Here is an 18201-nt window from a genome sequence, read left to right as displayed (position 1 = left end):
CTTATCTTAAACCTTGTATTCCAGTAATCTCTAACTATAGTACTTCCCTAAAAACCTGCAGTTTTATCTAGTCCTTGCCTTTATAATAATAAACCATCTGTTTTGCTAGAATACCTTTTTTTTTACCTTATAAATATCTGTTTGTCCAGGAAGCCTTTCTAGATGTCCTCTAGTTACTGTCTCTTTTGTGCCATTTCTGTACTTTGTATGGTTGCATTTGTTACAATGTACTTTCGCTATATATTTATATACTGGTGTCCCCTATTAGCTTGGTGCTCCCTGAGGGTCTGATTCTGCTTACCATTCTGACATGATACTTGGCATATGGTAAGTATCATAAATGTCTTTCAATGAAGCATACAGTATAGAATATCAATAATGGGAGTAGTAATAATGATTTGAGAAAAATCTAGTATCTCCTCTATGCTGTTCTGGGCAATCTCTGGGGGAGAAAGATCACAGAAGGTTGTTTTTTCCTCAAAGAAACAGTTTTCTAAAAAGCCTTTCTGAATGCAAGGAAAACATAACCATCACTGAGATCCAGAAATCCATTTTTACTAAATGTCACATGTAGGGTCCACTCTGGGAGCTGTATAAACCTGATTGCCTTCTCGGAGTGTATCAGAGAGAGAGCCCAATGACAGCAGGCACATATACAGGATGGCGTTGCCTGTCAAAGCAGTCATGCAAACTCTTATATAACATTCAAAGCATGCATAGGACATGGACATTTCCTCCTGTTTTTGATATTGCCACAAGTAAAAATCTAAATGAGCAATGAGTCAGGAAAGAAAGGAAATAGTTCAACTTTACTGAGTTGGTAGGATTTCATGGGGGTTCCTGAAGAAACAAACCTGGTGAGTTTTGGTTCCCAAATATTGGAGAAAAAAGCAGAAAGATGTAAAGCATTATTGAGCTAGGTGCATTTACATGTATTATATCTATTCATATGTTATCCATTCTATTGGTGAGAAAATTGGGGCTCTTAGCCTTACTCAAAGCTTTCTCAAAGTCAACACAGTGGTAACAACTGGAGATGAGATATAAATCTAAGTTTCTCTGGCTTCAAAGCCTATGCTCTTATCACAAGATCACTCTGCTTCAAAAATGAATATACAGGTCATAGGTTAAGTAGAGGCCTATACACTTACAGGAATAGGCAAAATCACAGGAAGGGGAATTAGGGAGTCAAATGCCAGGCCATAAAATACAGTATTAGATGAAAGTTATTGCTTTTAAGAGGACTGGAAAGAAAAAGGACTTTGGTTACTATGTTTAGGACTTCCTGAAAGCAGAGCTGAAGCAATCATAGAATTATAGTTCTTAGCTTTGAAGGATCTTAAAAGTTACTTAATCCAACTATCTACCTAATACTTTTACATCCCACTCCTTAAAAACATCCATATCAGTACCTGGGTACTTGATGAAATACCTGATGAAATGCCTCTAGTGATGGGAGATTACTACTTGCATTTTGAAATAGATTTAACTGTTCCTTTTATGTTGAGACAAAGCCTATTTGCTTGAGTTTCTGCTTATTGGTTCTTTCTGTCTTATTGGTTTTTGGAACCTCATGGACAAGTTTTCTCCCTTTTTAATCTAACTGTCAAGGGGCCCTCACATCATCAAAAGCATGACTTCCTTGGCCTTGGAATTTTAGAGCCTTCAGCCTCTCCTCCATAACATGAGAATGAGAAGAGAGTAATGGAGACAAAAATGAATCAGGATCTGGGTTAAGGGTTAATGATAACAGATTGGGAGTATTATGCATTACATAGAAGGATCAGGATGTGACATCAAGAATTCAAAACCAATAAATAAGGGATATTCTCAATTGGAAATCATCACTAAAATCATCTATCTATCTATCCATCCATCCATCCATCCATCCTGCATATATTGAACATTTCCTAAGAGACTGAGATATAGGGCATGGGCAGGAGAAAAAGAGAAGACTAGGTTCTTGACCTTCAGGAGCTTATATTCTAGAAGGACTGAGGCCAGCTGGAGCTAAGAAACAAAACAAACCCACCCAAACAATCAAACCTAGAGAAGAACTCAGGAATTTGGAATGGAATGCCTAAGGAGAACTGGGTATCATTTTCACACTGGAACTCAGGTAGTCTAGTTTGGGAGGGAGTTGCAGAGAAATTCTCTGAGACTTAGGAAGTGATTGGAGAAGATGATGCCAAAGGAAGCCTTAGAGAAGCAGCTGAGGAAGTTTCGTATCAATGGTTTTCTGAGGGAAGATACACATGGAGACCTGGTCATGACTAAAAGGCGGTACTTTCAGTAACAGTGCTCAGTGAAGCTCGACCCAGCAGTTTTTTCCAACACCAGAGGTTAAGTGTTACCTTCCTCGGGAAATGTGAGTGAATATATGATGGGGCAGCAGTGATCTTAGAACTAGAAGATCTGGAGATCCATCTCTGTAGCCTTTGCCATTGATTAGCTGTGTGACTACAGGGAAGTCATTTCCCATCTCTAAGTCTCAATTTACTTGACTATTTAACATTAACACTACTTATCTCCTAGGGTTTTGTGAATATCATATGATCTGTAATGGTGTCAAGTATAGAGCCTGATCCTTAGTATCAATAATTTCCTTTTTTTTTTTTTTTTAAAAGAAGGTATAGGGACAGAAAAATAAATACATTTACAGTGTCAGTTTTCTCCTTCTGATCACATACCTGGGCATCCACTTTGTGTAGGTTAGTAACAATTAGGAGCAGAGCCTTTCATCTATTGAAGATATCAGACCAGAATTCCCATGAATGTAACTTTCAAAGTAAAAATTTGTTTCTTATCCATACTATCTTATCTCTAACATTACCAACTCCCAGCTAAGTAGCTAAAGTAGGGATGACAATATAGGAGATTCTCCTTAAAAGCACACACGAGGTGGAGAATAGAGTCAGACACATTCCTTTCTAAGATGGATGGATATGGATGAGTTATCCCTTTATAACCATTTATCCCTTGCTGGCAAACCCACATTTTTACCTACCTTACTGCCAGGTTTGGGACCCCTCTTCTTTGGGAATTTCAAAGGCTCAGCTGACTTGGATGGGGTAGAGATGGGATGGGGAATTAGGGGCTTGGGTGTCCGGCCCCGCTTCTTTCCTGGTTTACGACCCCTCTGCCCTGGTTGATGCTCCAAGACAGTTTTGGTGCTGCTGTGGATGCTGGGCTTCTCAGTGTTCACATCGGATGCAGGGTAGGGATTCTTTGGAATCACAACTGCAAGAAAAAGACTCATTCTAACACTCCCTCCTCCCACCTGCATCCCCATCCCAGCCAGAGGGAAAAAAAGACTTGCTACTTCTGCTTGGATAGTTTTATCCCAGGAAGCTAGTCTCTTGGCATCTGACCTAAAAGTTAGAAAATCTCAGAGGAGAACTGAATTTAGATTGGCCAGAATTGGAAGTTTTAATTATTTCTGGCTAATGTAGGAAAAATATTACACGTTTCTTCCCAAAGAACCTAGTTCAAGCATATAAACAACCACAGGCTCAGAGATGGAATGGCTCTTAGAAGCTTACAGTCTTCTGCTAAGAATGAAGACCTGAGGCTCAGAAGAGGAAATGATGCCTTCCCTAGGTTACACAGGGAGTTGGGATAAGGACTTACGTGTGGAAACTGGGTTCTGACAACCAAATCAGGGATTTTCTGTATCAATTTACTTAAAGTTTTAGTGTGATTATTGCAGTGAGGACTACTGAAATACATACAAATATATACATCTAATAGCATCTTTCCTTACCTTAAAAATTTGGACTTTAAGATAAGGTCCAAATTCTTTATTCTGATATCCAAATTCTTTATTCTGATATCCAAAGACCTTTGTGATTTTGCCCCTGCCTTGCTTCCTAGATATGTCTGATGTCATTTCCTATCACCCACCCCCATGTCGTAGCTCCACTGTTTTCTGAACACCAGTTTGTTCAAACACGTTGAATTCTCTGTTCTTTCTGATCTGAATACATCAATACTCAGTTTCTGACACTCAGCTCCAGAATCACCACCTTATTGAGGCCTTGTCTGACAATTCCATCAGTGCTCCACCTGCTCTAAAACAGTCTGCAGAGTACTTTCAATTTACTCTGATCATTCATCTCCTTAATTGATAATTCTTCAAGGTAAGCAATATCTAATTCATTCCACAAAGTTATTAAGCATTTACTACAGGCTATACATTATTTTAAGTCCTGGGGTAGAATAGTGAACAAAACATAGTTTCCACTCTTACGGAGCTTACCACCTAGTGGGGTGGTAAAAAAAAAAAAAAAAAGAAAATTGGCAAAAAAAGACACAACATAATATTAGGTAAATGCCATGATTAAAACTAAAGCAGCAAGTTAAGGAGACACAGAGGTGAGGAAAGTCCTCTTTGTGAAGGTGACATCTGCACAGAGCTCCCAAGTGAAATAAAGGCAAAGTCTTATGAAGGCTGAGGGAGAGCCATCCACTAGATGGTCTATAACAAGTGCAAAGATTCTGAGATGGGAACATGTTACTGTCTTTGAGAAATGGAAGGAAGATCAGTATAGCTGGAATTGAGTGAGCAAAGGGGAGAGTGGTGGGAGATTAGGTAGAGAAGAAGTAGCAATAAGACTGTGTGGGATTTTGTAGACCCTGAAAATGAACCTAAATTTATCTTAAGTCTGAAGGGAAGCCACTGGAGAGTTTTGAGCAAGTGAGTGACAGGGCAGACTTAAAAGGGAACACTCCGGCTGCTCTGGGAGGGGAGGGGACGAGAGTAGAACTTAGGAGACAAGTTGATAAAGTAATTACAGTGGGCAGGTAGAAGACAGTGTTTCTTGTGCTTCCAGGTAGTATGTAACAGATATGACGATGTGGTGCTGCTGATCCAGCAACTAGAAAAAATCAGATACATTTTTTAAAAGATACTGCATTGTTACAGAAATTATGAGGATTAGATGAACTGGAATTCCAGACCTGGATGAGGAGGATTTCTTAAGTAGCTGACACTGTTTTCTTTCCTGAGCACATTTGCCAAATTTGGGCATGAATTAACGGTCAGTCTTGGCCTGTGCAGAGGAGCTTCACTGGAGGAAAGAGAAACTGATGAGGCTGCTATGAGATTGGAATTTGAGGAGGTCCATGAATATGGCCTGTTTGTCCCAGAGGACATCTGCTGAGTTTTGAGCCTGCATGTTGGGGCTGCAAAGCTAGGCTGAAAGCTTCTAAAAAGACAGAGTGAAAATTCCCATAATTTTGTGACTTCAGCAGACAAGGTCCCACCAGAAGGATGAGGTCTACTTCTAACACAGCCGATCTCCTCTTCAAGATAAATGCCTTATTTTGAAATTGTAAGGACTGAAAGGTCAAAGAACCAAGCCCCAAAACTCTCAAAGGCAGGACAATTTCTTGTACTTTTTCACGACTATGAAGATGAAGACCCATTAGGCTCTCAGTCGAGGGCCCAGGGCCTCGGAATATGGATATAAACCGTAGATAAAATTCATATCTGAACTAGTTCAATCCATGATTAAACTGAGAGGATCAGGCCCTTATCCTATTAGCATAAAGGAAAGAGGAAAGAAAGAATTCTTTCTGATAGAAAATATCAGCTGGAGTCTCAAAACTTCTTTTATATAAAACATCCAGTGTGTGTGTGTGTGTGTGTGTGTGTGTGTGTGTGTGTAAGACAGAAATATAAAGAGTCAGAACAATGTGACTGATAATCAAGAAAAAATATAGACAATAGAAAACTCATGATCCAGATAATGAAACAGACTTTTAAACTAACGGTAAGTAATACAGTTTTAAAAAGTAGAGGAAAAGATGAAAAAAATGTAAGAAAAGATAATACTCACAGAAAACTGCAACCTTCATAACCAATTAAACAAACATACTAGAATAAAAACAATATTAAAAATTAAGAATTCATTGGACGGATTTAAGGGTAAACAAGATCTAGCAGAAGAATTAAAAAATTTGAAGAAAAATCAACAGAAAACATGCAAAATGAAGCAAAAATACAGAAAAAAAAACCCCAGATAAACAGATTAGAACATTAGGGACACGTGGACACAGTCAATAGATACAAAATATGAGTAACTATAATCCCTGTGAGAGAAGACAGAGAGAATGAGGAAAAACTATACTTGAAGACTAATGAAAGAAGAGCTCAGCAATCCACAAGCAGCAAAAACACACAAAAAATCCAAACTATACCAAACCACATCACTGTGAAACTGCTGAAAATAAAATACATAAAATAAAGCGAAATGAAAGACAAAGATACATTTTTAAAAGCAGTTAAAGAAAAAAGGATTATTTTTACAGAAGCAATTGACTTTGTAACAGAAACTGTGAAAGTAAGAAGCAATAGTGTTAAATGACAGTTTTAAAGGGCTAAAATATGTAAACTCCAACCCAGAGTTCTACAGCGAAAAATCACTGCAGATGGTGACTGCAGCCATGAAATTAAAAGACGCTTACTCCTTGGAAGGAAAGTTATGACCAACCTAGACAGCATATTCAAAAGCAGAGACATTACTTTGCCAACAAAGGTCCGTCTAGTCAAGGCTATGGTTTTTCCAGTGGTCATGTATGGATATGAGAGTTGGGACTATAAAGAAAGTTGAGCACTGAAGAATTGATGCTTTTGAACTGTGGTGTTGAAGAAGACTCTTGAGAGTCCCTTGGACTGCAAGGAGATCCAACCAGTCCACCCTAAAGGAGATCAGTCCTGGGTGTTCATTGGAAGGACTGATGTTGAAGCTGAAACTCCAATACTTTGGCCACCTGATGTGAAGAACTGACTCACTGGAAAAGACTCTGATGCTGGGAAAGATTGAGGGCAGGAGGAGAAGGGGACGACAGAGGATGAGATGGTTGTATGGCATCACTGACTCGATGGACATGGGTTTGGGTGGACTCCGGGAGTTGGTGTTGGACAGGGAGGCCTGGTGTGCTGCGGTTCATGGGGTCGCAAAGGGTCAGACACGACTGAATGACTGAACTGAACTGATTCTTCAAAAATGAAGGTGAAAAAGTATAAAAGCAACCTAAGTGTTCATCAACAGATGAAAGAATAAAGAAGATGTCTCACACACACACATGCGCACATACACACACACACACACACAGGAATACTACTGAGCCATAAAAAAGAATGAATTCTCTTTTGCCATTTGTAGCAACATGTATAGATTTGGAGGATATCATGCTAAGTGAAATAAGTCAGACAGAGAAAGAAAAATACTGTATTAGATATCTCTTATATGTGGAATCTAAAAGATACAACAAACTAGTGAATAAAACAACAAAAAAGAAGCAGATTCCCAGATGAAGAGAACAAACTAGTGACTTACAGTAGAGAGAGGGAACTGAGGAGGGGCAATATAGGTGTAGAGGGAAAAAAAGAGGGCTACTATGGGATTATAAGAAATGATTTCTTATAATCATCTGTGTGAAACTTTTGAAAACTGTAAAACGTAACAGAATTTAAAGACTCTTGCATGCAATTAAAATTTTTTTAAAAAGGTAAAATAACATTTTCAGAAACATCAAAGCTGAAAAAATGTCACTAATAGACCTAAACTACAGGAAATAAAAAGGAAGTTCTTCAGGATAAAAAAGAGTAATCCCAGATGGAAAAATACAACTGTAGGAAGGAAGAGCATTAGAAGGGGTAACTATGTGGACAGATACAAGATAATATTGACTATTTAGAAAAGATTTTTTTTTAATGGCTTGTAGGGTTTATAGTACATGTACAGTTGACCCTTAAACAACATAGATTTTAACTGTGCATATCCATTTGCATGCAAATTTTTAAAATAAACATGTACTACAGTACTTCAGGATTCATGGTTTGGTTTAATCCATAGATGTACAACCATGGATATGGAGGGCTTACTGTGAAGTTATACGCAGATTTCACTGCCCCTAAGCTACACACTGTTTAAGGGTCAACTGTGTTAGGAAATTACATAAAAGCAACAGCACAAAGGATGGTAGTAGTCGGGTAAATGGAGCCAAAATTTGTTAAGAACTTTGCATTATTTGGGGAGGGGCCAGAGTGCTTACTTAAGATGAACTTTAGTAAGTTCAAAATATACAATTCCAGCTAGTTAAAAAATTCTAACAAGAATGCATCACTAAAAAAGCTAAGGAGAGAGAAATGGAATAATAAAACATGCTTGATTAATCCCAAAGAAGGCCAGAAAGGAGGAACAAATAAACGAGTACGAACTCAAAAACAAAAAGCAAAATACAAAATGACAGACTTTAACACAAATAAATAATCACAATAAATACAACTGGTTTGGATAAACGAAGAGAAAATAAACAAACTAGACCCCCAAACCCCCAAGAACCCAATTATATCTATTTATAAGATAGCACTGAAATATAAGAAAATTTAAAATATAATGATAGAGGAAGACAAAAACAAACAGATGGAAAAATACATACCCTGTGAACGTTAACCAAAGAAGGTTCAAGTGGCTATGTTAATATCAGACAAGACAGTCTTAATGCAGGAAGTATAACTAGACTAAAAAGGGATACTTCATCAAGATTAAATAGTCAATTCATATCACCAAAACGCAAAGGCAGTCTACTGGATGGGAGAAGATATTTGCAAATGATATATCCAATAAGGGGTTAACATCCAAAATACACAAATACACAACTCAGCATTAAAAAAAAAAAACCTAATTAACAAATCGGCAGAGGACCTGAATAGACATTTTTCCAAAGAAGACATACAGACACACGAAAAGAAGCTCAACATCACTAATCATCAGTGCAATGCAAATCAAAACCAGAATGAGATACCACTTCACATTTGTCAGAATGGCCATTACTCAAAAAAGAACAAATAACAGGTGTTGGCAAGGATATGGAGAAAAGAGAAACCTCATTCACTGTTGGTGGGAATGTAAATTGGTGCAGTCACTATGGGAAACAGCATTCTTAAAAAAATTAAAAACAGAACTGCCATATGATCCAGCAAATTAACTTCTGGGTATTTACCCAAAGAAAACAAAAACACTTAATTTGAAAAGGCATATAAGAAAAAAAAAGGCATATGCACACCAATGTTCACAGCATTATTGTTTACAATAGCCAAGACATGGAAACAACCTAAGTGTCCACCAATAGATGAATGGCTAAAGAAGATGTGGTATACACATACAACGGAGTATTTACTCAGCTATGAAAAAAGAAATCTTCCCACTTGTGACAACATGGATAAATCTAGAAGGTATGCTAAGTGAAGTAAATCAGACAAAGACAAATACTGTATGATCTCACATGTGGAATCTAAAAAACAAACCAAACAGAAACAGAATCTTAGATACAACAGAACAAACTAGTGATTGAGAGAGAGGAGAGCAGCGGAGGAGCGATAAAACAGGTGAAGGGGATTAAGAGGCACAAAACCCCAGTAATAAAACAAGACCTTGGGGATGTAACATACAGCGTAAGAAGTGCAGTCAATATTGTTTTAATAGCTTTGTAGGGGGATAGACGGTTACTAGATTCATCATGGTGATCATTTAAAAATATATGAAATGTCAAATCACCATGTAGCACACCTGAAATAAACACATTATACATCAACTATATTTAATTAAAAAAAACTCAAGTTAAAGTGGAAATGAAACTAAAATTACTTAGAAATGATAATTACAGCAAAAGATAGTCAATTCAAAAGGAAGCTATAATAACCTTATGTTTATATGGACCTAACAATACAAAATATAAAAGCAAAATTTAAAGAACTAAAAGGAGAAATAGAAAATCCATAATTATGAGTTGGAGATTTCTGACACATTTCTCAGTTACTGGTAATTCAAGAACGTGAGGACGTGGGAAGCTGCAGCTCAGTGCTCTGTGATGACCTTGAGGGGTGTGGCTAAGACTCCGTGCTCCCAACGCTTGGGGTCTGGGTTTGATCCCTGGTCCCAGGGACGGAGAAGCCTGGTGGGCTGCCTGCCGTCTATGGGGTCGCACAGACCAGACATGGCTGAAGTGATTTAGCAGCAGCAGCAGCAGCAGCAGCAGCAGCAGCAGCAGGGAACTAGATCCTACATGCCACAACCTAAGAGTTTGCATGTTACAACTAAGAGTTCGCATGCTAGAACAAAAGATCTTGCATGCTGCAACTAAAGATCCCATGTACTGCAACTAAGACCCAGCACAGCCAAATAACTAACTAAATAAAAGTATTAAAAAAAAGAACATGAACATATAAATAAGGATAGAAAATATCTGAATAATACAATCAACTAACTAGTAACATAAATAACTAATTAACGTGTGTGTGTGCTTAGTTGCTCAGCCGCGTCTGACTCTTTGCAACCCATGGACTGTAGCCCACCAGGTTCCTCTGTCCATGGGGATTCTCCAGGCAAGAATACTGGAGTGGGTTGCCATGCCCTCCCCCAGGGGATCTTCCCAATCCAGGGATCCCAACCCCAGGTCTCCCGCACTGCAGGCAGATTCTATACTGTTTGAGCCACCAGGGAAGCCCAAGAATCCTGGAGTGTCTCCAGGATCCCTTCTCCAGGGGATCTTCCTGACCCAGGAATTGAACTGTGGTCTCCTGCATTGCAGGTGGATTCTTTACCAGCTGAGCTACATAGGAAGCCCACTAATTAACATAAATAACCAAATAACAGGTTAACTAACCAACCTAACTGACACATACAGGACATTATATCCAAAAAGCATAGAATACACATTCTTTTCAAATGTTTATGTAGTGTACTGGGTGAAAAACCAATTCTCAATAAAGTACAAATAACTGAAATAATAAAGAATATGTTCTCTAACCACATGGAATTTAAATACAAATCAATAATAAATTAATTAAAAGACCCAGTGTTAAGAAATTAAGTGACATATATGCTAGTGGTAAAGAACCTACCTGCCAATGCAGGAGACATAAGACACACAGGTCTGATCCCAGGTCAGGAAGATCCCCTGGAGAAGGACATGGCAACCCACTCCAGTGTTCTTGCCTGGAGAATCCCGAGGACAGAGGAGCCTGGCGGGCTACAGTCCATAGCATCGCACAGAGTTAGACACAACTGAAGCAACTTAGCACACATGTAGCACACACATACTTGTAAATAACTCATATCAAAAAAATAAAATGTAAGTAAAAAATTTTTTAGAACTTAAAATTCATGAAAATATGAGATATACAAACATGAGATTTAACTAAATCAGCACTCAAAGGGAAGTCTACAGCTATAAATGTTTATATTAAAAGAAAAGAAAGGTTATGTATCAATGATTTAAGCTTCTACTTCAAAAAGCTAAGCAAAGAAGAGCAAACTAAACTCAAAGAAAGTAAAATTAAGGACACAATAGAGATGAGTAGAAAACAGAAAATGGACATACAGTAGAGATATTAACAAAGTTAAAGGCTGATCCTTTGAAAAGATAATCCTTCAGCAAGCCTGATTAAGAAATACAACCCCCACCCTACAATCTACAAGTATCAAGAATAAAAGAGGAGGTTTCATCATAGATCTTTCAGACATTAAGAAGATAGTAACAGGATATTATACATAACTTTATGCAAATAAATTAGGAAATTTTTATGAAATGGGAGATTCCCTTGAAAAAACACAACTTTTAAAATAGACACAAGACTGCGGATGTGCCAGTTCTCAGCATGGTGGATGCCTGGCCCTCTGGGCCAGGTGTTCCCAAGACGGCCTCCTCTGGCTCCTGGGCATCCTGTGATTAATCAGCGTCAGTCACCACGGGACCTTGGGGAGCTGCTGCCAGTGGCGGTGAAGAGACACAGTGAGAGGGCCTCAATGTGGGACAATATATTTGTAAAGATCCAAAAATAAATGATGTTACCACAAGAACCGGTTAACTGTAAAAACTACACAGCTCATGATCAGATCAGAGTACAGTCATCTGATTTATAATAAAGGAACTCCTGTAATTCTGGGGCGGGAAGGGGACCATGGACTCTTCAATAAAACTGTGGGGAGTCAAACAGATATCCATATGTAACCATATACTTCATTCCAGATACAAAAATTAATGTTTAAGTTAAAACATCAAATTTTCAAAGAACACAGAGGGGAATATCTTCAAACCTCTGGGATAAGTAAAGAGTTATTAAACAGAACACACAGTATTAATATAAAAGGTTGACACTTATGACTTCATTAAAACAAAAAAATTTCTCCTCACCAACAGAAAACATTTCTTTTTCAAAAAGTGAAAAACAAATCCAGGAAGTGGAAAAAGATATATAAAACACATATGTCTGGATATTACTGGAAAGTAATATCCAGAATATATTTTTAAAAAATCCTAAAAATCTATAACAAAAGTTTCATAATCCAATTTTAAAAATGGGTAAGACTTGAAAAATGGTAACACAGGTGTGCTGCAGTCCATGGGTTGCAAACAGTCAGACATGACTGAGTGACTGAACTGACTGAAGACTTGAAAAGCCATGTCACAAAAATGAATATATAAATATCAATAGGATATGAAAAGTTGTTGAATATTATTAGTTATCAGGAAAATAAAAGTTAAAACTAAAGATATAAATCTCCACCAATTGCTAAAATTAAAAAGACTGATGGTACCTATCATTGTTGAGGAAAATGAGGCAAGTAGAACTCCTGTATGTTGTGAGACTGTAAATCATTTTGAAAGATTATTTAGCTTTATACTCTATCACCTGACAACTTCACACTTCAATATATAACCAAGAGGACTGAGTGGTACGATCACCAAAGATATGTAATAGAACGTTCACAGTAGCATTTTTCAAGACAACTCCCCTGGGTACATTGCAGGCATTATCTGTCTGAAGATGCATCTACACTAGGATTCAGCAGTTTCAATCTAAGGTATAAACGCCAGAGAAATTCTTGAACATGTACACTGAGATATGTGTAAAAGAATGTTTGCTAAGTCACTTCAGTCGTTTCCGACTCTATGCGACCCCATAGACGGCAGCCCACCAGGCTCCCCCGTCCCTGGGATTCTCCAGGCAAGAATACTGGAGTGGGCTGCCATTTCCTTCTCCAATGCATGAAAGTGAAAAGTGAAAGTGAAGTCGCTCAGTCGTGTCCGACTCTTAGCGAACCCATGGATTGCAGCCTAACAGGCTCCTCTGTCCACGGGATTTTCCAAGTAAGAGTACTGGAGGGGGGTGCCAGTAAAGAATGTTTACAGGAGTATTATTTGTAATGACTGAAAACTCCGAAATGACCCAAATGTCCCTTACTGGTGAATGGATTTTTAAAATGTTATACGGTTAGCAGTTTTCCAAGTTCAGTCTGGAAGCCTCTGGAGGGTTCTTAACATTCTTCTGAAGGTCTGTAAAGTCAAAATTATTTTCATGATCTAAAACATTATTTGCCTTTTTCATTCTCATTCTCTCACAGAAGAGTTTCCCAGATGCTATAAGAGTGATATCATCACTTTGACAGCTAATGGGATTTGTGCCAGTATATTCTTATGTTTTAAAACATTCTTAAGCTTTAATTTCTAATGTACTAACATGGATAATTCACATAAATAGAAAGCCTTCAGGTTAAGGATATAAAAGTTTCCTGATAGCAAAAGTTTTGAGAACTATTGATCTATAATCACTTCCTTTCCCTTCTCTTTCCAATACACTAGAAAGAAACCCAATCCAACTTTCTACATATTCTATACATAAACTTGAGTAACTGAACATGGCAAACGTTCAAACTGATTCAGTTCAGTTCAGTCATTCAGTCGTGTCCGACTCTTTGTGACCCCATGGACTATATAGCACGCCAGACTTCCCTGTCCACCGCCAACTCTTGAAGCCTACTCAAACTCATGTCCATTGAGTCAGTGATGCCATCCATTTCATCCTCTGTTGTCCCCTTCTCCTCCTGCCTTCAATCTTTCCCAGCATCAGGGTCTTTTCAAATGAGTCAATTCTTCCCATCAGGTGGCCAAAGTATTGGCGTTTCAGCTTCAGCATCAGTCCTTCCAATTCAGGACTGATTTCCTTTAGGATGGCCTGGCTGGATCTCCTTGCTGTCCAAGGGACTCTCAAGAGTCTTCTCCAACACCACAGTTCAAAAACATCAATTCTTTGGCACTCAGCTTTCTTTATAGTCCAATTCTTCACATTCATACATGACTACTGGAAAAACCATAGCTGTGACTAGACAGACCTTTGTTGGCAAAGTAATGTTTGCTTTTTAATATGCTGTCTAGGTTGGTCAGAGCTTTTCTTCCAAGGAGCAAGCGTCTTTTAATTTCATGGCTGTAGTCACCATCTGCAGTGATTTTGGAGGCCCCTAAAATAAAGTCTCTCAGTTTCCATTGTTTCCCCATCTTTTGCCATGAAGAGATGGGACCAGATGCCATGATCTCTTAGTTTTCTGAATGTTGAGTTTTAAGCCAACTTTTCACTCTCCTCCTTCACTTTCATCAAGAGGCTCTTTAGTTCTTTGCTTTCTGCCATAAGTGTGGTGTCATCTGCATGTCTGAGGTTACTGATATTTCTCCCAGCAATCCTGATTCCAGCTTGTGCTTCTTCCAGCCCAGTGTTTCTCATGATGTACTCTGCATATAAGTTAAATAAGCAGAGTGACAATATACAGCCTTGACGTACTCCTTTTCCTATTTGGAAGCAGTCTATTGTTCCATGTCCAGTTCTAACTGTTGCTTCCTGACCTGCATACAGATTTCTCAGGAGGCAGATCAGAGGGTCTGGTATTCCCATCTCCTTAAGAATTTTCCATAGTTTGTTGTGATCCACACAGTCAAAGCCTTTAGCATAGTCAATAAAGCAGAAGTAGATGCTTTTCTGGAACTCTCTTGCTTTTTCAGTGATCCAGGGGATGTTGGCAATTTGATCTCGGGTTCCTCTGCCTTTCCTAAAACCAGCTTGAACATCTGGAAGTTCCTGGTTAGTGTACTGTTGAAGCCTGGCTTGGAGAACTTTGAGCATTACTTACTGATTACTATAAACCATAAGACTGCCGCATGTATTTCTAGTAACAAGCACGGAATCTGAGCTGATCAGGGAGAAAAGAGATTTACTTCTGAATTCCTATCATCACAAGAAAAGAGGCTGACTGAGTTCTTACTTGGTACCCAGAACATGTTTGCAAAATAAGAAAGGAAACAGATATAAGAGAAGAACTGAATGGGCTTTAATTGGCTTTATAAGTGCTAGAAAGCAGTTCTTTTCCCCCCAAAGGCTGGAAATAAAAGTCCATGATGCCAAATGGCAAAGAAGTTGCTCCCTCTGGCTTGAAATATACAGACAGAAGAAACTAACCAAGTACACTTAACAGTTCTGAAAAATCAGGGCATGCTATTCATGTATGAGTAGCTAGCAGTGAGATTAAGCTTCATACTAATTTAAAAGTGTCTTAATAATGAATTTCTTAAGCTATCCTGAGGGATTCCAGGATTTTGAGGTTTTCCCCATCAGGAAGCCCTGTCCTGCCATATTCTAAGTTAATTATCCTAGTGGAAAAAAAATTGAGGTGATGTCAGGGGACCAGGTATTTAATTCTAGCTCTGTCCCTTATGGTGTGACATTGAATTTGTCATTTAAACACAATCTTTTCTTATTTTCCACATGCAGATAATTAAATAATTTAATGCCTGTCCTAGTTCAGAGAAAATTGAAAGACTGGAATATTCTCCAATATATTTTGATGCCACTATGGCTGACAGAATTACTCCCTTAATCAACAATGCTGCTGCTGCTGCTGCTTAGTCGCCTCAGTCGTGTCCGACTCTGTGCGACCCCATAGACGGCAGCCCACCAGGCTCCTATACTTTGACAAAATTCTTGTACACTTGTGATTTCACATGGCCTTCATAACCTTGTGAGGGCTGACATTATCTTCTCCTTTGACAAATGAGGAAAACAAGCCTCAGAGAAGTTAAGAGTGGCAGACCAAGGCATGATTCTAGCCTTTGGGATCTTCTCTGCACACATTCTGTCAGGTAGCTGAGGAGGAAGGAAGCAATCTCTTCTTTCCACCAGGAAGTGGCAACTTAAATTATATTAACTTAACTATATCAATAAATTTCAGCTAATTTTTTCACTGAAAATTTAGCAAATATCAAGTACCAAGGTTTACCAATTATCTAAGGTGAAAACACCCCCAACATGATTCCCATCTTAGAGGAGCACAATCTAGAGATGGTTAGAAGTAGATCTTTACACAATAATCACAATTCAGTGGCTTTGGACTGAGATAGGGAAGATGAACCTGGAACACACTGGTCAGGAAATAATGGGGCCGTGTCAAAAGGACATATGAGACAACTTCAAGGGGCTTCTACTTGCTACATCTAGGGCAATTCGAACATCAAAACATAATGACAATAAGAAAAGTGAAAGTGAAGTCACTCAGTTGTGTCTGATTCTTTGCGACCCCATGGACTGTAGCCTACCAGGCTCCTCTGTCCGTGGGATTTTCCAGGCAAGAGTACTGGAGTGGGGTGCCATTTCCTTCTCCAGAGGATGTGTGCAACCCAGGGATCGAACCCGGGTCTCCCGCGTTGTAAGCAGACGCTTTACTGTCTGAGCCACCAGGGAAGTCCTGATAAGAAATTATTACTAAATAAGTAAGTCTCAAGAGTCCATACTGATATAACTAAATTAAAAAAAATAGAAGAGAAGGAAAAACTCTTGATTACAGTAGTATCTCAACTAACACATGTGGAAGAAATGAGGGAATTAGAAAACAGCGATTTGGGCAATAACTGATTCAAGCATACTCATCAGTGGATGCTAAAACTATTAGGTAGAAGTTTGAGGAGAAACAGGATACTAATCGTCTCAACATATTTATCTATAAGACTATTAACTAATTACCTAATTTCAAAGACATGAAGTGAAGAAATGTGGTAGATACCGCCTGAACCAAGTAATCCAAATTACTGTGTGCAGTGAGGACAAATGGTATCGTGTATCCCCAAATACAATGCCTTGAGAAGACTGTCACTTGTAGAGCCTTGCTGTCAAAAAAGCATAATCTGAATCTAATCATGAGGTAACATTAGGCAAACCCAAATTGAGACCCATTCTATAAAATAACTAGACAAATATTTGTAAAGAAATATTAAGGTCATGAAAGACAAAGAATAATGATGAAAGAACTGTTTTAGATTAATGGAGACTAAAGAGACATGACAAGTATAACTCATGATCCAGAATTTTCTTCTGGTACAACTGACAAAATATGAATAAAGTTTACTGATTAACCATTGGTACTGTACTGATACTAATTTTCTAGTTTTAATAACTGTAGAAGGTCTGTCGATTAGCTCAATACTATACTGATAATTTTCTAATTTTAACAGATGCACTTTTGTCATGGAGACATTAGCCCTTGTTTTTAGAAAACATACACTAAGGTCTTTGATAGTAAAGGGACATTATGCATGCAAGTTATTGCCAAATGGTTCAGAAAAAATATGTATTATATATTGAGAGAGATTAATAATGCATATATGATAAAATGTTAATATTTGGAGAATCTTGATGAAAGGTATAAGGGAGTTCTTTGTATTACTGTTGCAATTTTTCTGTAAAGTTGAAATTATGTCGAAATAAAAAATTACAAAAATTGATTCATGAGTGTGATGCAAAAATATATACGCATGGGGTTGTAAGAACCTGGAGGAAGGAGCGACTAACTCTGCAAAGGAAGGCAGGGAAGCAAAGGAGATGGCTAAGAGAGACTTGTCAGGCAAGATTTCAAAGTGATATTTTAACTCATCTTTTTTTGTTATGCCACATGGCTTGCGGGATCTCAGTTCCCCAGCCAGGGACTGAACCAAGACCATTGCAGTGAAAGCCTGGAATCCTAACACTAGGCCACCAGAGAACTCCCTTAACTAATCTTTGAAGAATTGATGGTTCTTACATTAGAAAAGGGCAAGGGTGGAGGGCGAATAGAGTATTTCAGACAGAGGAGATAGTATGTAGAAAGGCACAGAACTGAAAAAACATGGTTATATGAGGACCTGTGGGTAGTTCCATGTGGCTTAAATCCATAGGAAGGAGAAAAGATGCTGGTGGGGCAGCTTGAGAAGACTGCATGTGACATTTACGGAACTTCTGCCAACAGACAAAGGGGTAGGTACCATGACTCTACATATAGAAAAGATAATGATGAAGTTCACTCTAAAGGAAGAGGCACATCTAAGTTAGGGTAG

At 38.3% G+C, this 18201-nt stretch overlaps 1 protein-coding gene across 13 annotated transcripts in view; it reads right to left on the bottom strand.

Annotated features, from left to right (window-relative positions):
• Positions 1–18201, bottom strand: part of SCMH1 (Scm polycomb group protein homolog 1) — a 224681-nt gene that overhangs the window by 38205 nt on the left and 168275 nt on the right. For 12 of the 13 annotated variants that reach the window (XM_027537643.1, XM_027537637.1, XM_027537642.1 and 9 more), the window contains one exon: positions 3008–3240. The exons of the other annotated variant lie outside the window; for it this stretch is intronic. In XM_027537643.1, coding sequence (XP_027393444.1) covers positions 3008–3240 — 233 coding nt within the window. The remainder of the gene's footprint in view (positions 1–3007; positions 3241–18201) is intronic. 13 annotated transcript variants of the gene reach the window in all.

Source organism: Bos indicus x Bos taurus, chromosome 3 (assembly GCF_003369695.1).
Source record: "Bos indicus x Bos taurus breed Angus x Brahman F1 hybrid chromosome 3, Bos_hybrid_MaternalHap_v2.0, whole genome shotgun sequence".
Lineage (NCBI taxonomy): Eukaryota > Metazoa > Chordata > Mammalia > Artiodactyla > Bovidae > Bos > Bos indicus x Bos taurus.
Note: the sequence above shows the minus strand (reverse complement) of the source record. Positions and strands in the feature narration are given on the sequence as shown.